At 45.0% G+C, this 24,777-nt stretch overlaps 1 protein-coding gene across 1 annotated transcript in view; it reads left to right on the top strand.

Moving 5' to 3' along the window:
* Window positions 1–24,399, top strand: part of SHROOM4 (shroom family member 4) — a 187,272-nt gene extending 162,873 nt beyond the window's left edge. Inside the window, exons 7-12 of the mRNA XM_081807954.1 lie at window positions 2,582–2,606; window positions 3,469–3,712; window positions 10,514–11,418; window positions 16,003–16,183; window positions 20,135–20,404; window positions 21,877–24,399. Of these exons, the coding sequence (XP_081664080.1) occupies window positions 2,582–2,606; window positions 3,469–3,712; window positions 10,514–11,418; window positions 16,003–16,183; window positions 20,135–20,404; window positions 21,877–22,146 (1,895 nt within the window). The 3' untranslated portion in view covers window positions 22,147–24,399. The remainder of the gene's footprint in view (window positions 1–2,581; window positions 2,607–3,468; window positions 3,713–10,513; window positions 11,419–16,002; window positions 16,184–20,134; window positions 20,405–21,876) is intronic.
* The last annotated feature ends 378 nt before the right edge of the window (window positions 24,400–24,777 follow it).

Raw genomic sequence — 24,777 nt, forward strand, 5'->3', positions numbered from 1 at the left:
CTAATGATGTATTGTATGGTGACTAACATAACATAATAAAATTTAAAACTACAAAAAAATAAATAAAAAATAAAATAAATAAAATAAAAAGGCAATGATGGTAGACTTACCCTATCACATTTTAAAGCCTGTCATAAGATGACAATTATCAAAACCATATGATAAGGGGTCAAAAAAGGGCAAACAGCGGGCGCCTGGGTGGCTCAGTTGGTTAAGCGACTGCCTTCAGCTCAGGTCATGATCCCACGGTCCTGGGATCGAGTCCCGCATCGGGCTCCCTGCTCTGCGGGGAGCCTGCTTCTCCCTCTCCCACTCCCCCTGCTTGTGTTCCCTCTCACGCTGTGTCTCTCTCTGTCAAATAAATAAATAAAATCTTTAAAAAAAAAAAAAGGGCAAACAGCGAATTTAAAAAAAAGAGAGAGATTCTAGGAACAGATACGAGCTATTCTAAGAATATAGAGCACACGGGAAGCACCCCTGAGCTGGGGAAAGAAATCACTCTTTCTTTAATAAATGTTAGAATTTTAGGTATCAATGCAGAGAATAATTAACTTAGATCCATAGCACCTAGAATACTCCATAGCAAATTCCAGAAAGCAGACAGTGGAATAGCATATTTTTTTCAACTATGGATAGAAGATAAATTTGTGTCTGTTAAATGGAGGGTATCATCAGAGACAAGATGGATGATTTTAAATATATAAAAGTTGGGGGAAAAACCTTTGTACAACAAAATATAATAAAAAGCTAAACAACAGAATGAGGCAAATGTCTGGGGTCAGCACCACTGATAACAGTTGACTGTCCAAAAAATATAAAGAATGGATATAGATTTAGAAGGTCGGCTTTCAGATTCGGCTTCGTAAAAGGGCAAGGAAACTAAGCAGGCAATTTACACGTGAGAAACTGAAGGCGGTAAAATCACTGCATGGAAAAGTACGGGCTCACTAGCAATTTAAGAAATGCAAACAAAAACAACTCCCACGTATCACGACCTGCTTATTAAACTATCAACAATTAATGGAAATGATCAACAGAAATTATAAAACCCTGTCTTGACAGGGCTGTGAGGAAACCATCTCTGGGAGCAATATAAAATTGGTTCCGTTTTCCTAGAGGAAAATCTAGAAATATGCGACAAGAGTTATAAAAGTGTTTGTTCATACCCTTTGACCCAGCAGGCCCCCAAGGAAATAACTTAAAAAGGAAAAAAAATGATTTGTTTAAAGATGTTCGTAGTAGTGCTATTTATAATCATGGAAAAGATTTACTGATTGAATAGATAGATCATTATGATGGAAACAGAACATAGCTATTAACAATGACAGGTATACAAATACTGGATCTTGCACAGAAATGAGTATTTGTAATAATATTAACCCCAAAAAGGCTAAATCCTAAATCACATGTTGAATCTGATGGTAGCCATACACAAAGAAAATTCAGAAAGGCTGCTAGTAAGCTGTAAATAGTTGGAGTTGAATACACACGGTGTTTGGGGGGTACATGTCAAGTTGCTGGAATGTATAATAAAAAAAGAAAATCTAAAGAAGAGGATTGATTGGTTTGATTTGGGCCCAGGAAGTTAAAGATCGAGGGCTTTGGAAAAATCCACATACTAATGACAGACAGTGTTACTTACGGGACATGCTTGACCTCACTATTAACTAGAATTTGTTTGCTAGAATTCTCAATCAACCAGCACATCTGCATATTTAAGTCTGTGAGAACTTTGACATTCCTGAGGGTGTACGTCACCAGACCTCTGCAAATTTCCAAATCTGACACTGCAACATAGCACCTCCCACCCCCACCAATAAACACTGTATTTTCTAGCTCAGAAGCATCACTTTCTTAAGATGGTTCTATCACTTCAGTCACCAGCACTAGCTTGCCAATAGTTTGCGCTTCAGTGCCATTATTCATAAAGAAGCACATTTTCTCTCTGCCATGGTGACTGCATCTGTGTACCTTGTCAGCAAATAGAGACCCATCAAGCCATGTTGAGATGGCAGTGCCAAGCGGTTGACGAGGCTCCCTCTTTTGCTGGGCGCCTTGTCCTCTCAACCGGTATTGTGATGCCTTGGAAGTCAAATTCATACCCTTTGCAAAATGACCAGTTACTACATTTCGTGGATCTTTAGGGTTAACTCTCAAAGGGTTAAAATCTTAAACGTTAAATACATGCGGCCCAGAGTACTACTCTACAGTAATTGTTGTCATTAATAATTGAGCAACAAGAATGCCTTTTAAACCATCTGAGACTGAATCATGTTCTTTATAACTGGTATTAAGTCTTTCCCACTGTATTCTAGGTCTTTAAAAGTCAGTACATTAAGATCTGGTATACGTGAGGACTCAAGAGTCCTGACCTGTCCATAGTTTAACCATGCTGGGGCACAAAATTTCCTTGAATAACATCAGGACTCCCAGAACTTTTTGGACTTCCAGTATTCCCATTATTTTATTTTGTAAATCTTCATCCCAGTTGTCACATGGATGGTATGTATATAGTTAATTAAATGAATTTTGTTTTGAGAAGTTTTTGTTTTTGTTTTTTTAATGGCTTTATACCTCTTAGGATATGCCGATGAGTTGAGAACCTGGTAGGTAATGACCGATTAGAACAGTAGATCCCAAAATGTGACCCCAGACCAGCAGTACCATCATCATCCGGGAAATTGTTAGAAATAAAAATTCTCCACCCTGCCCCAGACCTACTAAATCAGAAATCCTGGGGATAGGACCTAGCAACCTGTGGTTTAATAAGCCCTCCAGGTGGTTCTGATGCATGCCCGGGTTTCATTATCTCTGGATAGCAGCGAATAGATCCTTAATAACCTTGGCCAGCCCAATCCTCACCTGAATTATTCTTGTGTCAGACCCTCCAGGTCCCCCGACAATGTGTTTTTTACTCCTAAAATGTCTTCTATTAAATCTCTCAAGAAGGTTATCTGAACGCTGAAGAGGCAGCATGTTGCATGGGCAAAAGTGTGGGCGTTGGAGTCAGATGGACCTTAGCTGGAACTTCCGGCCACTATTCCCTTTGTGTTCACCCAGTTGTTTAACCGCCCAGAGCCTCATTTCTAACATGGCCAAGAGAATACCCACGCCAGAAGATTGTCTCAAGAGTTAAATGAAAGCAGGTCTGTCAACTGTCCAGCCCTGTGCCTGACGCATGACAGACTCTCAGTAAACCTAAGATCGATCATTATCATCCCTTACCGCCATGTCCATGACACTATGTAAAATCCAGAGGAGTTATGGGAAGACCTTCTTGGAAATTCCAAGTTGGGACCATTGGAGAGGAGGAGCTAGGCTTTACCCAGGACAGACCCAATAAAGCAAGGACTTCTCTGATCTCTTCAAAGGACACTTGGCACCAGCCTCCCAGAGGATGTGGAAGGTTCAGGGCGAGTCTTGCCACTTGCATTTGTCATTGCCAGACTAATTGTTCCTTACTTGAAGTTCTGTGGACCCAGAGGCAGAAAAGGGTGGCAACAACAATCCCTCTGGGCCCTTCTCCCCTCCCAGCGTAAGCCTCCTTGTGTCTCACTTCCTGGATCTTGCAAATATTTCCTTCAGCATTAACCTGGGAGTGGCTGTTTTCTTGGAGCAGTCTTATCTTTTGGCTGCCGAGGAAAGGGAAAGGGGAGAGGGGCTGGACCTGTGCACCCTTACTGCTGAGATCCTGGAATACCAAGCTATTGTGGTGAGTTTAAAAGTAAAATTTCCAAATAAGAAAACTTCAGAAGTGCGGAGGAAGAGGCAGGAGGAGATTTTTTTTCAGTCTCTGCAAATATTTGTTTTCATTTTCAATCACTATTAGTCCAAAAAAAAAAAGATTTTAACAAAAGAGGAAAATCTATTCATCAGAAGAAAAGGTAACCTGTGCCAAAAGGAAAAGAGAAGAACAGCCCAGGACTTGGCAGGCAATTTGCTTTTGTTTTTGAGATGTAGTCTCCTTGCTGGTGTCAACAAAGCCTTTTCTTACACTAGCTTTCGTGCTTCCATGCAAAGAGCTAATATCTGCCTGGACACCTGGGGACAACTGCAGTGCGAGTACCTTTTGCCTCACCCTAGGAGACCTTGCTCTAGTGGGATGCCTGGCCCTTGGAGTCAGATAAGGCAAGTTCCAGTCTGGACACGAATGCTTCTTACAAGCTGGGAAAATGATTTACCACACATACCCCTTTTTAAAAGATGTTATTTATTTATTCGAGAGAGAGAGAGAGTACGAGTGGTGGGAAGGGGCAGAGGGAGAGAGAGCAGGCTTCCCACAGAGCACGGAGCCCGACTTGGGGCTCGATTCCCGGGACTCCAGAATCATGACCTGAGCCAAAGGCAGACACTTCACCGACTGAGCCACCCAGGCGCCCCTGAATTACCCTTTTTAAGCCTCGGGATTCTTAGCTGCCAACTGGCAATGATGGGTTGGTGTGAAGATTAATAGAAACACATACACGAAAGTGCAAAAAGCAGTGCCTAACACACACTAGGAAGTAAGAAACCATAGCTCGTTTCCCTTAATGAAACTCGTTATCCTTCACTCCACTCCACTTGGTCCCAAAGCGGAGTTGTAGATTTCTGTGCATACAGACGGCTTGAGCCCTTGGAAGATAGGACCGCTAGAGAGGCCAGTAACCTTCGTTTGAGCCTGACACACTTCAGTGGAAGCCTTCCATTCCCCAGTTTGTTTCAGCTGTAGTGCCCGGAAGGAAGGGGCTATGTCAGAGTAAAAATGCAACATGCGGGGCGCTGGGTGGCTCAGTCGTTAAGCATCTGCCTTCGGCTCAGGTCATGATCCCAGGGTCCTGGGATCGAGTCCCACATTGGGCTCCTTGCTCAGCAGGGAGCCTGCTTCTCTCTCTCCCTCTGCCTGCCGGTCCCCCTGCTTGTGCTCTTTCTCTGTCAAATAAATAAATAAAATCTTTAAAAAAGAGACTGTTTCTTTAAAAATAATAAAAAAATAAAATTAAGATTGATGCAGAGAATAGCAATTTCCAGGTTGCCTTTTCAGAGCCCAGTGCCCCCAGGTTAAGGTCACAGTGCCATGAATTAGGACACCAAATGTCTAGAAGGGCATGTTTGTTTCTTCCAACTGATTCTAGAGTTGGCTACCTAGAGGTAAATTCTGTAAGGCTGACATAAGTGATTAGTACCGGAACAAGACAACTTAGAATATCGAATCCTTTTGATTTTCACACTGCTCTTAAACCTAAACTTGCCTCTTATTATTTGTCCCTTTTTAGTAGATGAGAAGAGTGAGTAAATGAGCCCAAAGTTAAAATCCTTGGTTAGCTCGGGCCTCCTAGCTAGGCAGACATGTGGCTGAGCTGAGACCCGAGATCTCCTGGTTTCGTGGCTCTTGAGCAGAGCTGAATATTAACCAGGGGACAGTGCAGTCCAACTCCTTTGGTGAGAACAAGGAACAAGGCCGAAGCATACAGCAGTGAAGGTTGTGCACTTTTTTAAGAGCAGTGTGAAAAGGAGTCCCTATATGCAGTGCACAACCTTCACTCCGTTCTAACAATAAACATGGTTCTATCATTATTAATCACCTCTCCACATACCCAGCATCGTTGCTAGGTCCTTTTTATATAGTTAATCCTCACAGCAGCATTGTAAGATAAATATTTTACTGAAACTGAGATAAATTAAATACTGTGTACAAGGTCATGCAGCTTTTGAGTTATGGAGCCCGATTTTACATTTTTACTGGAATGCAGACCCAAGTCCTTATGACACTGTTCTTTCCACTCTACTCTCTTGCCTTGCCTTTCCTGTGCTCTGGGGAGGGAAGAGGAAAGAGTGGTAAATTTGAGTACTCTCATGCGGCAGGACTCTTGTCCCCCAGCTGCGGGACATCGGCCCACCTGGGGCCTTTGGAGACCTTGCTGCCACCACCTGCATTTCCTAAGAGCGAGATTGGAGATGAGGTGGAGGAGGGGGAGAGAGGCAGGGAAAGAAGGTGGGAAGGTGTGTGGTGCGGGTTGGAAGACAGGCTGTATAGATGGGAAACCAACCTAACTGGAACAAAGAACCCTGCCCCCCAAACTCCACCCCAAACTGCAGCCCTCCCATCATTTTCACCCTGGACCCCTGTTTCATAGTATGGTCCCGGAACCACTTGTATTAGAATCTCTTGTGCGGGGTGGGGGGCAGTTGTTAAAAATGCGGATTCCCTGGCGTCACCACAGAGGTACTAAATCCCAATTTCTGGCGGGTAGGGCTCACCAATGTGCATTTTCAACAACCGCTCCGGGTAATTTCGCTCAGGAGACACTTTGATTAGGAACAATCATCCCAGACCAGTGTCTTCCAACTCTTTTGGATCATGCACCCTCTTCAGAAAGAATTTTTTGCACATGCACTTTCAATGTATGTTGGTAATTTATTAATAAATTCCTTATATGTACTAATGTCCTAATGTTTACGTTTTTAAATGCAAAAAATGGTGAGACTTTTGCATTAGTATTCTTAGATGAGCCTGGTTTCTAGTTTGCCTTTATGTATGTTCTAGTTGTTGGGTTTTCGTATTGACATCATGCAGGACTCTTTTCTTCTCCCTCAATAGATTCCAGAGTCTAGGAAGTGTAAATAGTATTGAGGTTGTCTGTTCCTTTACGGCTGGTAGAATTAACACAAGACTGCGTGAGTGTGTTTTTTTTGTCAAATTTATCAACATTGTTTCCTATGGTAACAGGTGCGCTTAGATATTTCCATTCTTCTGCAGTTTTGGTAATTTTTGTTTTCCTAGAAAACCATCCTAAGCTTTCTAATTTGTTTTCATAGAGTAGAGCCAAGTATTCTCTTACTCTTTTCATTTACTCTGCAACTGTGGTTATTTCTCTATTTCTTATTTTGTGCATTTGGGGTTTTTAATTAGACTAGCAAGTGGTTTATCTTTTTTATTGTTTTATATTTCCTTTTGAAGAAGTAGCTTTTGGCTTTAATTATTAATTCTACCATTTGTTTTCCAATGTATTAATTTCTGCCATTAGTTTTCTCTCTGCTTTGCTTAGCTCTATTTTTGTGGCTCTTTTCTTGACTTTTTTGTTCAGTGTTTAATTCATTGATTTTAATTTGTTCTTACATATTAATGTAAGCATTGAAGGCTTCGGTTTTTCCTTTGACCACTGCTTTAGTCAGTCAAATTCTCTAGCTTCTGATATTTCATTGTTGTTATTTTCTAGGTATTCTACAATTTCAGATCAGATTTCTTTGACTAGAGTGGGGAATACTTTTTTCCCTTTTATTTTCTATGTACTAGAAGTTTTTGTCTTTCATTTTTGTTACTAATTTCTAGTGTTTTTATGTTGTGATTAGGTACCATAGTCTGTACTTCTTTCATTTTTTGACTTAATATAGAGTCAATTTAAAAAAGGTTCAATGGACCCTTGAAAATAGAGAAATTTAAATATTCCCATTATCTTAGTTTTGACTGTCACATCTGTCATCAGCTGAAACAGCCTCATATTTCATTGCTCCCTTTTTCTACCTTTGCATTTCCTATGTCTTTTGCTTTATGAATTTTGATGCTATGTTATTTGACACGTAAAGATTTAGGGTAGTTAGATCTTAATCATGTGTTCTAACCACGAATTTATAGTGCCCTTCTTTGCCTTGTTTGTTAATTTTTGCCTTTAATTCTACTTTGTTACGATACAAATATCATGGCTGTTTTTTTTTTTTCATTTTTGGCATGAATCATTTATTTTATAATTTTATCACAGTATACTTGATACACAAAGTTACATTTGCTTCAGGTATACAACATAGTGATTTGAGAAGTCTATACATTATGCTGTGCTCACAAATGTAACCGGAGGCCTGTATCTCCCACTCCTCTTCACCCATTTTGCCCATCCCCTCTGCCCCCACCCGTACCCTTCTGGCTACCATCAGATTGTTTTCTGTATTTATGGGTCTGTTTCTGCTTTTTGTTTATTTGTTCATTTTGTTTTTTAGATTCCACATATGAGTGAGATCATATGGTATTTGTCTTTTTCTATCTATCTGACTTATTTCACTTAGCATTATACCCTCCAGGTCCATCCGTATTGTTGCCAATGGCAAGATCTCATCCTTTTTTATGTCTGAGTAATATTCCTGTGTGTGTGTGTGTGTGTGTGTGTGTGTGTACCATCTTTTATCCATTCATCTTCTTTATCCATTCATCTGTTGATGACACTGGGGTTGCTTCCATATCTTGGCTATTGTAAATAATGCAGTGAACATAGGGGTGCATATATCTTTTCAAATTAGTGTCTTCATTTTCTTTGGGTAAATACCCAGTGGAATTACTGGATCATATGATATTTCTATTCATTAATCCATTTATTAAACAAAATTTATTAAATGCCTACTGTGTGCCAGGCTCTAGGTACTAGATAAACGAGACACATAAGATCCCTGCCCTCAAGAAGCCTACATTTTAGTTAGAGAGTGGAGCATAAATTAAACAAGTGAAGGTAGATATGTGATATAATACTAAGTGGAGATGTGTGTTCTGAGAAAGAACAAAATGGAAAGAGGATAGTGAAGGATAAGTCATCTCTATTTGAGATAAGGTGGTCAGGAAAATCCTCTGCCTGATAGCATTTGTCAACCTTTTACTCTCCACTCACCACCTTGTTTGATTCCTGCTGGAGGAAATGCCAGGTGAAACACTTTGCACACAAGGAGGAACTTATAATCTTAAGGAACTATAGGTGGGCAAAGGCGAGTGATGAGCTAGCCACGACGGGGACTGGAGATGAGCTGACTGAAGGAGATTTGGTTCTTCATTCTATCTGAGCTTGGCTACCATTATGTGTATGATTATTTTTTAAAGAAATATTCTCAGTCTTCAGTATGACTATTGAATGGGTATTCTGTCTGATGATTTAATTGAACTGCTGGAATTTCCTGTCACTAGGCAATACTTAGCATGATGCTGATTGCTCACAGGCTACAGCAGGAAACCAGGTCTTCTGGTTTAGAGGGTTTAACTCTTTATACTCTGAGACTAAAGAGCCGTCCTTTGACTTTGGTCACTCTTTATTATACAGAAGTTTGACTTTTTATGCATATTTTTATACATATTTAAATCAACCTGGACTTCTTTCTTTGGATATTTTTTCTATTGCTTATAAGATGAGACTCTCATTTTGCCTCACAAGTGACAGTCTTTTTAATCTTCTGATAGTTTTTTCTTTTAAACATAGAATATATATACCTGTATACACATATAACACACATTAAAATACACACACACACATACCCTTAACTCTTGAATCTGGAATTTATTTTGGTACATAATAGAGGGTGCAGCTCCAAATATCACTGCTCTGCAGTTATCTCAAAAAAATTTTTTTAAAAATCGTTCTTTATCTCCTTGTTATGGAAGGTGAATTATATACGATGTTTTTATAGATAGTTCAATGTGTTTCTGGAGTTTTCATTCTGTTCTACTAATCAGTAACACACTGTTTTCATTATAATTGCTTTATAATATGCCTAATCCCTCACCCCCATTTCTTCTGTAGCAAAATACTTTTTAATATTGTATCTCACGGGCGCCTGGGTGGCTCAGTTGGTTAAGCGACTGCCTTCGGCTCAGGTCATGATCCGGGTGGGAGTCCCAGGATCGAGTCCCACATCGGGCTCCCTGCTCAGCAGGGAGTCTGCTTTTCCCTCGGACCCTCTCGTGCTCTCTCTCTCTCTCTCTTTCTCTCTCTCAAATAAATAAAATCTTTAAAAAATATATTGTATCTTACTTCATGTTGCAAATTAATAAAAAATGCTATAGTTAAAAATTCCTGTTGAGAATTCTGACTAGAATTGCATTAGAAGGAGCTGTTTTAAACCCAAAATTGTAGATATTTGTGAATTGCCTGCTTGGTATCTTTTGGTACAAGTATAAAAACACAGACAGAAAGCATGTCAAATTCACGATACAGCTTGCATCTGGAGAGGCAGCAGGGGAATAGAAGTGGGGAGCAAAACAAAGGGTATTATGTATCTCTTTTAAAAAAAAATCATCAAGTATAGATGGCAGAGTATTAAAATGTGCTAATCCTGGGCAGTCGGTGGGAGCATGGATATTTATTATAGCAATCTCTGTATGTCTCTAAATATTTAAAATTTTTCGTGATTGAAAACAAAGCAAACAAAAACAATGTAACAGGATAATCAGACTTGTAAGCCCCAGTACACAGCACATTCAATCTGCGTGCTACAGAGTGAGGTAGTGTGTGTATCCAGTCTTTGGAGCTAGACTGTCCAGGTTCAAATCCTAGCACTACCACTTACCAGCTTTAGGACCCAGAGCAAGTTACTTAACCTGCCCATACCTCAGTTTCCATGGCTATAAAATTGGGACGATAATAAGAGCTACATCCTGGGGTCATTGTGAGTATTAACTAAGTTAAGACGTGGAAAGCACTTAAACCAGTGCCTGGCATTTAGTACCTACTTAATAAGTGTTAGCTATCAGTATTATGTGTTAGTATTACTATTCTTATGATTGCATTTACTACGTATGCTTGCATTGTTTTATGGCCGTCTTAAAGTTTACAGAAATGATGTTATCCGAAACATGGGGCCATCTGCAACGTGCTCGGTTTACACAATCCCCGTCTTGCTGTTCTGCAGGGAAATGGCTCATTCCAAGGCTAGCTTTCCGTGGGCAACCCCGTCCCATCCTTGCCTTGAGAACCCGGCACTGGACTTCTCAAGCTACCGAGCGATCTCTTCCCTTGACCTTCTCGGAGACTTCAAGCACTCTTCAAAAACAACAGAGGAAACTTCTGCCTGTGAGGAGGGGAGCTCCGTGGCCTCCATGCCCCGCCCGCTGCGTAGCCGTGCCTTCTCAGAGAGCCACATCAGCTTGGAGCTGCAGAGCTCCCGGGCCTGCGGGCAGCATAGGAGGGAGCCCTTTACCAAAGCTGATGAGACCCAGCCGGATCCTCCGGGAGCCCGGAAGAAGGCCTTTCCTCCTCCTCGCCCGCCTCCTCCCAACTGGGAGAAGTACAGGCTCTTCCGAGCAGCCCAGGAGCAGCAGAAGCTGCAGCGAGAGGAGGAGGAGGAAGAGGAAGAAGAGGAAGAAGAGGAGGAAGGGGGAGAGGAGGAGGGGGAGGAGGAGGAGCTCCCACCCCAGTATTTCAGTTCAGAAACCGCTGGTACCGGAGCCCTCCATCCTGAAGAGGTCCTGGAGCACCCACAACCCCTGGGCTTTGGCCACTTGGAGGCTTCGAGGCAGGGCTCACAGAGCCTCCCAGCAGAGCAAGAGTCCTTTGGTCTCCATCCCAGCGATTTCCTGCCTCCAATAAGGGGCCACTTGGGATCTCAACCTGAGAAGGCTCAACCCCCTTGCTGTTACGGTGCGGGTGGGCTTTGGAGGACATCAGAGAAGGAGACCACTGATCCCCCCAAGTAAGTGCTTATGAAAGAAAGGTCCCCCGGGCGGCTGCATCAGGAGTGTGAACTCCACCTCCACCGTTTACCAGCTGTGTGACCTTGGCTTGGTCGATTGATTAAACTGTTCCCAGCCTCACATTTTTCTCACCAGGAAAATGGGCATGATGATACCCATTCCACTTGGCTGTCGTAAAGATGAAGACCATCTCTCTAAAGTAGGGAGCCCCGTGTGTAGCTCATAGTAGGTGCTCGGTAAATGGTCGTGGCTGATGTTCTTAACGATCACTGTCAAAATACTACCTTATCTCTCAGTTTGCCTTTTAAGGTATGCATCAGTTTCAGGCCCCTGAGCCAGAAGGCATTAAGCCCTCCCTGCCTCCTGGCATTTCCCCAGAGCCTGGCTGAGGCCCTTTCCTGCCTTTTTCTTTTGCTCGCTCTCTAGAATGAGAGGCCAGCTCACAGCCTGACCAGCCTCTGCTCTAGGACCTGCCTGGGCTTCTAAACTCTCCCCGCAGCTGCTCCTGGGGGTGGGGGGCACTTTATGCCCCTCTGTTCCTTACAAAAGTCAAGGGCACTCCTCTCCTCTGCCTTTCTCTCCATCCCCTCCCTGCCCCAGCCCTGTGCTCCTGCCTCTTTGCATTTGCTTCGGTGGGCCACAGGTGGTAGTTGACGGGGTGAGCTGCCCGGGCAGGGCAGGCAGAGCAGGAGTGTAGCCCGGCCACCAGGCTGTTGGTGTCTGTGTGCCCCACTGCGCATGCCCTACAGTGCCTGGCCCTTGTCCTGTTGGCTCCAGAGCGAAGGAGCTCTGGCCTCTGGCTCTGCCCGCCATCCTGCCCAGAGCTCAACCCGCACTCTGCTGGGGCAGCGGGTGGGGGGCAGGTATTGATCCCATAGGTGCTTTCTTTAAATCCTTCTACAGAAGGAACTTGCCTGAGACTCGTTGCTATTAGAAGTACCTCGTTTTCGTGTCTTTTACCCACCCACAAACCCTTCACCCAGCCATCTGGAACTAGTTGAGAAGTTTCCCAGCACAAGGTGCACAAGCAGAGCGCGACAGGGCCTAGCTAGCTCCTAGCTAGCTCTTAGCCACCGGGAGGGTCTCTCATCGGAGCCCTCGCGGCTGCTTCTCAAGCTGTCCAGCTAGCTGGGGGGCGTTCTTACTGTAATCAGAAGATGTTTTGTGGAAAGCGACTGTGGTTGCTCCCTATCACAGCAGGGAGAAGGGAAGGTGACCTAGCATATAGTAGGCACTTAACATTTAAGAAGACAGAATGAATAAACCAATGGCTGAACGTGTATGAAGTATTCGCTGTGTGCCACACACCACTAGTCGTTCTATACCCATTATTTCATTTAACCTCCCAACAGCCCTGTGCGCCATTTGACAGATGATTCCCATTTGACAGATGCAGAAACTACAGCTGAGGAAAATAAGGGACGAAGGGACTTCGATTCCAAAGCTAGATCTGTGTGACTCTAAAACCTACGCTTCATTTGCCATCCTAGGCAGCCTTTCTCAGAGAGATCTTGTTCTTGCAAAAGGCCAGGCCTTTACAAGGCCCTCTTGGCCCCTGTAGGGCAGAGTGTCCCAGCGATCGTAGTTAGAGGCCCCAGACTTGCCCTTTCAGCCTCCTAGTCCTTCCTCCTTTTATGTACCTCCATTCACCTTGGCGCCTTGGCCAGAGAGAAGGAAACTGCTATTACTAGAGATCTTGTAACTCGTTCCAGAGATTTATTTTTTTTTAATGACTATAGGATGCAAGGGGAAATATCTGTTTGCACACAGCCCTAGCTAGCTGTGGCTGCAGAAAATCAATTATAGATGCCTCTCTGAATGATGTAGATTTAAGGAACAGCATTATTCCCAACAAAGCTAATATTTTTTTTTTTGCCTGCTTCCTATGTGCCAAGCATTGTTCTAAGCAACCTTTGTGTGTTGATGGATTTAATCTTCACAACCAACCTGTGAAATAGATATCATTAGTGTCCTACATCTTTTAGGTGAGAAAAGTGTGGCACAGGGAGGCTAAAGTAACCTGCAGAAGATCACAGGTAGTCAGGACCCAGGCTGTCTGGCTCACTGTGCCCAGTACATCCTCCCAGGATCTCTGGGCTCCTCAAGATCCTATTCCAGACCCTGGGAGAGCATAGGGTTCTAACCAGAAGGAAGTGGCTTTAAGACTTTGTAAGGGAGAAGTGTTAGGGGCAGGTAGATGTATCAGATTTTGAATCTAAAATACAAAAAAAAAAGACATTCTAATTTCAGCCAAGTCAAACCAGAGCATTTCTATAACCCACATACTATTCAGTTACAAAACTCTGGGATACATCTAAAACCAGGTTAGTGGAATTTTCAAGTGTTGGTTAAGTCTCCTAACTCTGGTTCGAGTACAGGTATAGTTTGCTTTCTGAACTCTGTGCATTTCCTCTCAGTGCTCTGCAGAAGGAATCTGATTTTTGCTTCAGTGTTCATTATCAAATGCAGATTATGTTGTCATAGATCTCCTGGAACTCCTGCCCTATTAGTGGAGATTATGAGGACAGGAGCTCTAGGACATAATGCCTAAGATGATATGCTGTGATATGGTGCAGGGCTGTGTCCACTGCGATCTGAGTCTATAATTAGCATATCCTTTTAAAAAATATTTCCAGTTTTATTGAGATATAACTGACATACAGCCACATCGTTTTTTCCCCCTTAGTTCTGTACTTTCTTTCAGTGCTTTCTGACTCAGAACTCTCTCACACATGCCCTAAATATTTTTTCTTATAGATAAGAACTCCCTAAGTTCATATATTCCTATTCCCTCCAGAATATTCTCTCTTGTCTGCTAACATAGATATAGTCCAGCCAGAAAATTCCTTACATGCAAGGTTTTATATGATGTCAAGTTGTCCCTTTGGCAGTATAGCATAGTGGCTAAAAGTAGAGATTCTGGAGTTAGGTCATGTAGGTCTAAATCATGGGTCTGTCATTTACTGTCTGGTGACCTTGGGGAAGTCACTTTCCCTCTCAGTACCTCATGTTCCTTATCTCTAAAATGGTTGCCACGAGCATTAAATTTTTTATCTCTATCTACACACACACACTCAGACACACCTACAGAAAAGCACATCTTAAGACAGCTTCTAGGACATGGTAAGTGTGAGTGAATATTAGCTAGTATTGTTCGTTTATTAGCGTCATTAGCTTTAAAAACCCACATGTAAAATGAATACCTTGGATGAGGAATATTGGCATGCCCAAGTTTCTTTTGTGTGATGAATTAGGAGAGAGCATAGCATGAATCAGTAAATAGCTGTGGAGCCTTTTAACCATTATTTTTGACCTTTATCTAAGAGCTGCAAGAAGCTGCAAAAATGACTAATGAGTTTCTCCTATTTTTCCTTTCAAACAGCTAGAGGTTAGCAAAGGGGCAGTGACACAGACAGGTGGAGGGTAGGGGTGGCTGGTAGGCAACAAGAATATAGTGGGGGTGGGCCCCCCTCTTGCATGAACCATGAGTGGAATTCTTTCCCCTCCCATCACTGAAACCTGACATTAAAGCATTTCTCCTTCTTTCCTTCCTCACGCCAGACCAGAAGCCTCGATGGCAGAAGAGCCCAAACCCAAGCCAGCGTGGAACCAGAGCTACTTCTTTCCACAGGAGCAGTTCACTTTCATGGGCTGGGGCTCTGAGAAGCAGCACCTCAGCCCCACGGGCTTCAGTGAACCGAAGACAACAGGGTCTGCCGCTACACTTGTCAAGCCCCTGGGTGCCACTGGTTCCATTTTTTCCCCATTTCATTCTGCAACCGTGGAGGAGGCTGGGGCCACTGGGGATATGGCAGAAGTGGAGAGATGCTATCCTTTCCCAGGCCGAAGGCCTGCCTCACAGGCAGTCTCAGAAGAGCTCATGAGAGATGTGGTAGGCCGTGACAAGTCCCTGGCAGGGGTGTTAACCCCAGCCTCCAGCATGGTGACCACTGCTGAGGTCATGGGTGACCTCTTTGCTGTGGGAGATCTGCAATGGACGGGCCATTTCAAGCAGGAGTGGCACCACCAGGAAAGAAGAAATTATGCAAGTGTCCAGGAAAGCCATGGGGTGCCTTTGTAAGCAAGCAGACTAGATAGAGCTGGAGTGGGCGGCGGTGCGGGCTGGGTAGGAGGGAGGCCAACAGTCTTGGAGGATGAATAGCTAAGGTCTCAGATAGATCCCTACCACTTCCTCCCTCCCTGGGGATTCATATGCCGGGGCCATGAACTGAGGGGAATCCTGGAAGATCAGAAGCGCAGAACTTTGGGGCCTGCCAGTCTTTCTAGATCTTAGTGGGGCGCTGACCAAACCAAATCACCCCTAAAGAAGTTCCCCTACCTGTTGAAGTCAGGGGCATAGAAATAGCCTTCTAAGTTCTCAAAGTTGGCCTTGCCTTGGCTTCTGGGTAATCTTCATGTGGCCCGTTGACATTTCAACAGTGCTTCCTGGTCCATCATTTCCTTATTCCATAGCTCTTTGGTGAAGCAGGGTCCCATTTTTCACAAATGGGGAGATTAACAAGCAGAAAGTTCAGGAGCGTCTCTGACAGAGGTGCTCAAATGGTCATTCTTTGTTTCTACAGACAAGAATTTCAGCACTTCTCGCCTCCTCCGGGGGCCCCAGGGATCCCTACCTCTTACTCAGCTTATTACAATATTTCTGTGGCCAAGGCAGAACTGTTGAACAAGTTGAAAGACCAACCCGAGATGGCAGAGATTGGCCTGGGAGAGGAAGAAGTTGACCACGAACTGGCTCAAAAAAAGGTGAAGTTTTCTGATATGCCTTAGATTTTCACCATTTAGTTTGCGTGTCTGGAGGTTGACCTGCCCTCTATGCTCTCCGGAACAACTTGGTGCATCCCCGTTTCTTCAGTATGGACATCAAATAGCCTCTCTGGGTTCCTCACAAATGCAACTCCAGTCTCTTTTTGATCCAGCCAATAATAGTAGTGGTAGTAATAGAAATCATCAACATCATCATCATCATCATCACTGTGTCTCTTGAATCCTTAAAGCAACTGGACAGTGATCCCCTTTTTTACCAGTTGAGAGGATTAGGTTGCCCAGGGTTACAGACCTATTAATAGATCCAGGACTTGAATGAAGTCAAGACTGTCTCACTTTCTACTTTATCGCGCCTTCCCTCTGAAATAAGCCAGCCTTGTAAGTAACTCGCCGCCCAGGGCACATCAGAGTTTTTGCCAGCGAGCTCAAACCAGTAGCAGCCATTGATTGTATTCTCTGTGTAACTTTCTGGAAGAGGGAATAGACTGACTAAGCCAAAAAAAAAAAAGGAGAAAGTAGAGGCTGGTAAATTCTAGTATTTCTTTGCAAGAATAATCAATAATGTCTTAAAAATACTAGAATGAGCAATAGAAAAGATGTTGTTGTTCCAAAGCCTCCCCGTTCTTCCTGTAAGCATCACTAGGCTAGTTTTCTAATCAAATTCCTGGAATCACTTTGCCCTCCCTGCACTTACCCATTTTATTTTGTAAGCAAATAGGGTTTCCATGGCAACCCCAAAGGCCTAATTTACCACTTTGTGAACATCTGAACTCGATGTAAATTGCTCCTCTGCCTATGCTTCTCATTCAGGACATGACCTGTAGGAAAGCTGGAGGCCATTTGCTGGAGACCCCCCACCACTTTCAAATCTGAAGCAAAATGTCAGGGAAAGAATTGGAAGCATGGTGGCATCAAAGTTGTATTGATCCAGATGCCTGCCTCCTTGGATTCTGTGTTCCCTGAGCGTGGCAAGGCTGCTCCTGGCTTACTCAGGACCTTTTTATTAGGAGCAAACCTAATAAGAGTCTGAGCAGGAAAAGAGAAAAATGATCAGAAATGGCAAAGCACGGAACAGCAGGTAGTGATTTGAAGTGATTGTGGGGGAGCTAGGACAGCTTTTGTCTGAGGAAGACAGGTGAAGAAGGTCACCAATTTGCAATATCCTAGAAAAGCAACTCAGCTCTAGCTGGGTCTGTGATGACTCCTTAGCTCTATCCAGTACACTTTCCCCAGGACTGAAGTTCAGGTTGCAAAGGCAGGTGCCAAGAAACAAAGGGCTCTCTTCACTTGCATCCTTCCGGATCTATGGAATGATGGAACCGAAGAGCTAGGGTGGGTAGGTGATTTTCCAAGTTGATCATTTGGCCCCCAGCCCTCCCTTGTCCCTGGCATTGAGTTTTGTTTGGGAGAGCAGAGGGTAGGGATATAACTGGGAGCCTCTTGGTATCTAATTGTATTGCCTCATTCATATCATTGATCCCTGATTCCCAGTGAGTTTTAGAATTTTACTTACATGTAAACCGATGACACTTCAGACTTAAGATCATAGTGATCTCCTGACTTCTGGCCAGTTCTGAAATAGATACGAGGCCCTGGACCCAGAGCTGGCTCTCTTGGGACATTTCTTGGACACTTCTCCTTGGACATTTCTAAATAAACTACTAGAAAGGAGCACATGCTAGAAAACGACAAGCCTGTGGTCCCAGAGTGCCTGAGTGTGAATAATAATAAAACAAACCCTAAAGCAGGGCGCACGGGTGGCTCAGTCAGTTAAGCATCTGGCTCTTGATTTTGGCTCAGGTCATGATCTCAGGGTCAGGAGATTCGAGCCCTGCATCGGGCTACACGCTAGGCGTGGAGTCTGCTTAAGATTCTCTCTCTGCCCTTCTCCCCCAGCTCACGTGCACTCTCTCTCCCTCTCTCTCTAAAAAAAAATTATGAAAAGAACAAATACACGCTGAAGCATACTTCAGTATATATACACAAGATACAAGATACAAGATACTGTTCTAAGTGTGTAAACTGTATTAACTCATTTCATTTTCAGAACAGTACTATGAGGTAGGTGCTATTGTTATCCCATTTTTTAGATGGGGAAATTGAAGCACAGAAAGGCTGAGTGATTTGCTCAAGGTTACACTGGTGCTTTGTGGCAGAACTGGGGTTCAAACCCAAGTAGTCTGGCACTAGAGTCCATGCTCTTAACCACAATGCCATGCTGAATGCAAAGGCTGTGTGCAACCTGGGGCGGCTCCGTTCTTGTTAGGACTGTGCACCAGACAAGCTTCTGCTAGTTCAGCGTGCCTGGTAATAATAATAACAACAACAACAACAACAGCGGCAGCAGCCCTAAATAGGTATTGAGCACTTAAGGGGCCAGGCACAATACTAAACATTTTACTTTATGATCTCATTTAACCCCCACCAAGGTGGCAGGGTGGGGGAGGAGAGGAGAAGCGTCTCCAGTTTACAGATGAGGAAACAGAAGACTCTGTGAGATTGGGTATCTTGCCCAAGGTCACACAGTTTGGAGGGGGTGGGAATTGGAATCCAGGCATCTCTGACTCCAAACGGCCGCTCTACCACACTACCTTCCTGTGAGTGGGGTTCCAGAACTCGTTACACTCAGAGGGGAGACAGATCAGAAGACACAAGCAGTTTTTCCCTTAAGAAACTTATCATCAGGGCACCTGGGTGGCTCAGTTGGTTAAGCGTCTGCCTTCGGCTCAGGTCATGATCCCAGGGTCCTGGGATCAAGCCCTGCATCGAGCTCCCAGCTCGGCGGAAAGCCGGCTTCTCCCTCTGCCTGCCACTCCCCCTGCTCGTGCTCTCTCTCTCTCTCTCAAATAAATAAATAAAATCTTTAAAGAAAAAAGAAACTTATCATCAGTAGGAGACAGATCAGATGCACCCACGTGAAACAGGGAATGAACAACTTCAAATTATACTCTAGCGTTCTATTTCTGAAAGGCAGGAGAGTTCAGAAAAGAAAGAGATCATTGAGAGACGGGGTATGGAGGCAGAAGCTTCCTGCAGGGAGGGTGGGAACAAAGCTGGGCCCTGAGGAAAGAAGGGAAATAGCCAAAGTGAAGGAAGAGATGGAGAGCAGGTAGAACTGCATGAAGCAAATCAGGAGCACAAGGATGAGGGTTGTAAATGCAGATGGAATGAGGAGCTAATCCTGAAAGGTTCAGAGCCTTGAGACTGGAATGGTAAGGTGGGGCCAGGCGGAGTGACAGCCTAGTGGCCCGCCTTTATTAAACACTTAGTCCCTGCTAAGTCCATCGCATGCATCATCTCATTCAATGAAGTGGGTCCTACAATTATGCCCATTCCGCAGATCAAGAGTGAACTCCACAAAGAAACCCACCCAAGGACACACAGCCAGGAAGGTGGCAGAACTAGAAGTCAAACCTAGTCGTCGGGACTTCAGAACTCAGTCCCCAAAAGGCCTCAAAAGCCAAACGGAGGGGGGTGAAGGGCCAGCACAGGGCCATGCACACAAGACCTAACTCAGTGGATTGAAGGAGAATCAATGAAGTCAAAGGCAAATACTTGATGACAATGCTTTTCCAACCCATGCTCTCACAAGCATTCCAATTCCTGTTTGTTAAATGGTCTCAGCCAGTATTTATTAAGTTACATCTGGCAAATGAGAACTAGTCCCTGGGTACCACTTATCTGATGCCAGGAAGTTTGGTGGTGACTGATTCCTACCAGATCTGAAGAGATAGATGGGAGAGAGGGCGCCTGTCCAGAAAATTGGAATTGCTCATGACTTGCTCGGGTTTCCTTTGTTTCTGATGACGGGTAGAGCCTGCCATCTGTTTCCAGATGGAAACCTCCATCCAAAACGGAGGTTATAGGCACAGATCAGTTTCTGTCAGTCCCCATTCTCATCCTTTGCCTTCTCTTGTTGATTTCTCCTAGATACAGCTTATTGAAAGCATCGGCAGAAAGCTTTCTGTCCTGCGGGAGGCCCAGCGAGGACTGCTAGAGGACATCGGTGCCAATTCTGCCCTTGGGGAGGAGGTGGAGGCCAATCTAAAAGCGGTCTGTAAATCCAACGAGTTTGAAAAATACCATTTGTTTATCGGGGACCTGGACAAAGTGGTCAACCTATTGCTGTCCCTCTCTGGACGACTGGCCCGGGTGGAGAATGCTCTCAACAGCATCGATTCAGAGGCCAACCAGGAGAAGGTAGAGTTGGGGTCTCAGGGGTGGATGGAGGGAAATGCCATCTGTTCCTTCTCGGGACTCCCTCTTTCAAGTCTGGCTCATCTGGGAGACAATAAAGCATAGTGTTAAGAGTGTGGGCACTCGGGCGCCTGGGTGGCTCAGTTGGTTGAGCGACTGCCTTCGGCTCAGGTCATGATCCTGGAGTCCTGGGATCGAGTCCCACATCGGGCTCCCGGCTCGGCGGAGAGCCTGCTTCTCCCTCTGACCCTATCCCCTCTCATGCTGTTTCTCTCTCTCTCTCTCTCAAATAAATAAATAAATAAAATCTTTAAAAAAAAAAAAGAGTGTGGGCACTCGCTTTTAAGTGCCTGGAAATTCTGGCTTTACCAATAATTAGCTGTGTGACTGTGGGCAACTTACTTGACCGTACTCTGTCTCAGTCTCTTCAAAAACACACTACCTCCACCTCATGGGGTTGTGAGAATTAAATTAGATAATCCAGAGCTCCTGGGTGGCTTAGTCACTTAAGCATCTGCCTTCGGCTCAGGTCATGATCCCGGGGTCCTGGGATCGAGCCCCGCATCGAGCGCCCTGCTCAGTGGGGGATCTGCTTCTTCCTCTCACTCTCCCTCGGTGCTCTCCCTCTCCCCCTCAAATAAATAAAATCTTTAAAAAATAAATAAATTAGATAATCCATATTAATTACTTAAAACAGGGCCTGGAACAGGGTAAACACTGAATGAGGGCTACCTTCCAGGAGTAGTAGCAGTAATAGTAGTAACAGTAGTAGTAGTAGTATCGATAGTGTTAGTGGTAATAATAGCAGTAATAGTAGTAGTAGGATTGGTGCCGACGGTGGTAGGAAGAGTAGTAGCAGCAGCAGCAGCAGCAATTTCACCTCACTCTCTCTCCGAGTTGGAGGATGAGGTCTCATCAAGTAGCTGAGATTGGGAGTCTATCAGTTTCACAGGTTGGGCCATTCTGCATAATTCCTTGAACCAAAGGGGCATTACCTTTCCGCACACAAGTGGTTTGGGATACAAATCGGAATCCACAATGAGAGGCACATACACACGAGCATACACGCATGGATACATACTCACACACGTACACCGACACGGAGACATGCGCCATTTTGAAAGCACTGTCATGGTGATCCTTTTTCTCCGGATGGAAGGGGCATGAGCTCGCTTTGTCAGAGCCTTCCCCCACCCTAACCCAGGTGGTGGTCCATGGATTAAAGGCAGCTTAGGAATGGAAAGGGGTGAATACACAGCGCCCTGTCCAGAAAGCACTGTTGTGTTCATCCTCCCCTCCCCCGCCCCATAAGAAAGAAGGGCTTTTGCATGAAGGTGGACTTCAGGGCAGGAAATCTAGGACTAATCAGTTAGCAGAGTGGGGAGCTGTTGGCGGCAGCATTCCTGGTGGAGCCGTGGGTTAGGCAGCCGACTGGGAACTGGGATGACTCTTAATTGGTCTATCTGATTCCTCAGTTGGTGCTGATAGAGAAGAAGCAGCAGCTGACAGGGCAGTTGGCAGATGCCAAGGAGCTGAAGGAGCATGTGGACCGCCGCGAGAAGCTGGTGTTTGGCATGGTCTCCCGCTACCTGCCTCAGGACCAGCTCCAAGATTACCAGCACTTTGTGAAGATGAAATCTGCTCTCATCATCGAACAGCGAGAGTTGGAAGAGAAGATCAAGCTTGGGGAAGAGCAGCTCAAATGTCTCAGGGAGAGCCTGCTCCTGGGGCCCAGCAATTTCTAATTCCACCAACAGATTGACCCGCCGTCGCTGCCCAGCCACAATGGGAAGTGCTTTCAATCTTTGTTAGCAGTTCGTTAGCAAGTAGATAGCAGTTAGTTAGCAGTTTGTTCCATAGCCTCTACCTTGGACATCTCTCACTGCCCCTTACCTAGCACTGTTCCCAACTAGCTAGGAGTCCCTTAGGAGGCCCCAAACTTCTACCTTAGGGAGCAAAAGCAAGAAGTAGGGGGTGCCCGCAGCAAGGTGTGATTATACAACCACACTCTCCTTCCCATGGTTTGCACAGGCAGGCACTCCCCGCACACAGAACCAACGAAGTGCCTGCATTCCTCTTGGTACAAGGACTCCAAAGACATCGTGCACTCACCACCCACCCATGCCACAACCAGCCTCTCAAGGCTCAGAGAGAAGCTGCCTGTACAGCTCCATCCTGCCCAAGGCTCGTGGCCCAGCCATTGCCCACAGAGATCTGGCTGTCTTGAGGGCCTCACTCACCAGCAATTTAAGGGCCTCACGTAAGCTTTACAGTGGGAAGCACAGAAGGAGAAATTACACGAAACAGAATGTGAGCAAAGATTGGGAATCCCTGGGTGCCCGCCTACCTTCCCCAGCATCTGGTTGAGGGGGAAGGAGGCCTACTCTCAGCCCTGTCTAGTGTGGCCCTCCTCCTGTCCTAAGATTTTTGGCCTACCGCTTCCTGTCCCTTCCTGCCTTTCATTGCTGTGGCTTATAGGTGCCCACCCTAAGGGCTTCACACTATGGGCCATTAATAGCTCTACGAAAGCTGACTTCTGGATACACATTTCACTATTGGGGTGAGGGGTTCTTTGTTGTATTTTAAATGGCCTTTTGATTTTATTTATTTTTATGTTTTGATTTTTTTTCCTTTTTTTAACTAAGAAGGCGAGAAGAGGGGAGTCGGAGAGGGAAAGGTAATCCCAGAAGGAAAGCGTTTTCTGCAGATCAGCCTGAATTTCACCATGGCTAGATGAGCGAATGCCAAAGCCTTGAATTCTTCCCACCGAAGCCTACGAGGTCTAAAAAAGGAGTTCTCACCTTGAACTCAGCTTGCTATGACCTGGCCCTATACTTTCCTTGAAGTCAGGATACCCATAAGCTTAGCATTCCCCAACAGGGTTCAGTTTTTTTCTTACCTATTTTTTCTTGAAACCAAAGAAATCTGAAACTGACCAAGGTTCACCCATTTCTCCACCACCTCCCATCTAAGAAATTGGGTAGAAGGGAGCTCAGGAAGACATCTTCCATCTCACAATTGCTTTCTCCAGCCTGTGGCCAGACTCAGGGAACTGAAATTCATGGTAGCTAGAAGCTCCAGCCAGGGCCACCCCCCTCCGCCCCCCAGCCCCCCATCCCCCGCCCAGAGCAAATTACGACCCAGCCATGGTCTTAGGTGCACAAGCAACTAACGCTGCTGTTGTTGGCTAATGCTGCCAAGGTCCTGACACCACTAGCCAGTTTCTGTCCTGAAAAATTGGAAAATCCCTCAGGTGGGCGACGGCAGGAAAGGAGTTGGCCAAATGCTAGCCTACTAACCAGCTCTGTTCCCTGTTCCTCGCTCACTGGTGCCCCCAGTTCATGTTGCACAGCCCTGCCCAGCAACTGACATCTCTTCCAGTTACTGCTGAGTTCCTCGGGGTCCTTGGAGGTTAACTGTAGCAGCAGGGGTGCCTCACTCAGCCGAAGAATTTGCCAAAGAACTTTGCTGCAGCTACAAACACTGGTCTCTAGCTTCCGTTTCCTCTTCATTGTATTTGGAAACAATGGAAGAATCTTGGCCAGCAGGGTGTCCTGAGGGGGGCCCTGGGTATGCTCTTAGTACACTGCTGCTATCAGAACCACTGTTAAAATGTCAACTTGCCATTCTCCCCTCAAAGGGAGGAGTCTACTCTATTCAGGAAGGCTGATGGCTTGTAAAGGGCTAGGCTGACCCAAGCTGAGGTGGAGGAAGGTGGGGGAGTGCTATGAATAGAGGCTGTGGTTGCCATCTTTTTTTTTTTTTTTTTCTTAAACAGGCTCTAGGATAAATAAGGAGTAAGTTGAGATGTCCCATATTGGGGGGTGAGGCCAATATAATCCAACATTCTAAGATTTGGGGGGGTGCTTAGAACAGCTTTTTGGGAAACACAGGCCCAGAGAAAAGAGTGGTCACTTACCTGGACACAATGACCATGGTCTGTGATTTTCTAGTCAGCGTTAGATTGGTTGTACATTAAATTTATCACACTAAAAGTACTATTGACTGTGTTATTTTTGTCCCTCATCCCACCTGAGATTAGAGTTGGAATCAGAACACCAGGATGCTCATTTTCACACAGAAGGACGGTTTCTAAAGCACTTAATAAAATAAACCCCAAAACTATACTGAGCAGTGAAGCTTGGCAGACACAGGGGAACTACTAAACAGGAACTAAGACCCTATGCTACAGACGTGAGTGACGGTGCTTCAGAACTGCCAGTATTACTTGAGATGCAGTGTCTCTCCCCTGTTCTCATTTCCTGGGCTCAGCCCTCTTGCAAGGTCTGCCAGGGGTAGCAGTTTGGAAGGCACACCAAGGGATTTTCCCAAAGACAGTTATTGGTCTTGACTTCTGTCCTCTCTCTTCGAATACT

This window comes from Leptonychotes weddellii, chromosome X (assembly GCF_054177405.1).
Source record: "Leptonychotes weddellii isolate Sample4059 chromosome X, ASM5417740v2, whole genome shotgun sequence".
In the NCBI taxonomy this organism is placed as follows: Eukaryota; Metazoa; Chordata; class Mammalia; order Carnivora; family Phocidae; genus Leptonychotes; species Leptonychotes weddellii.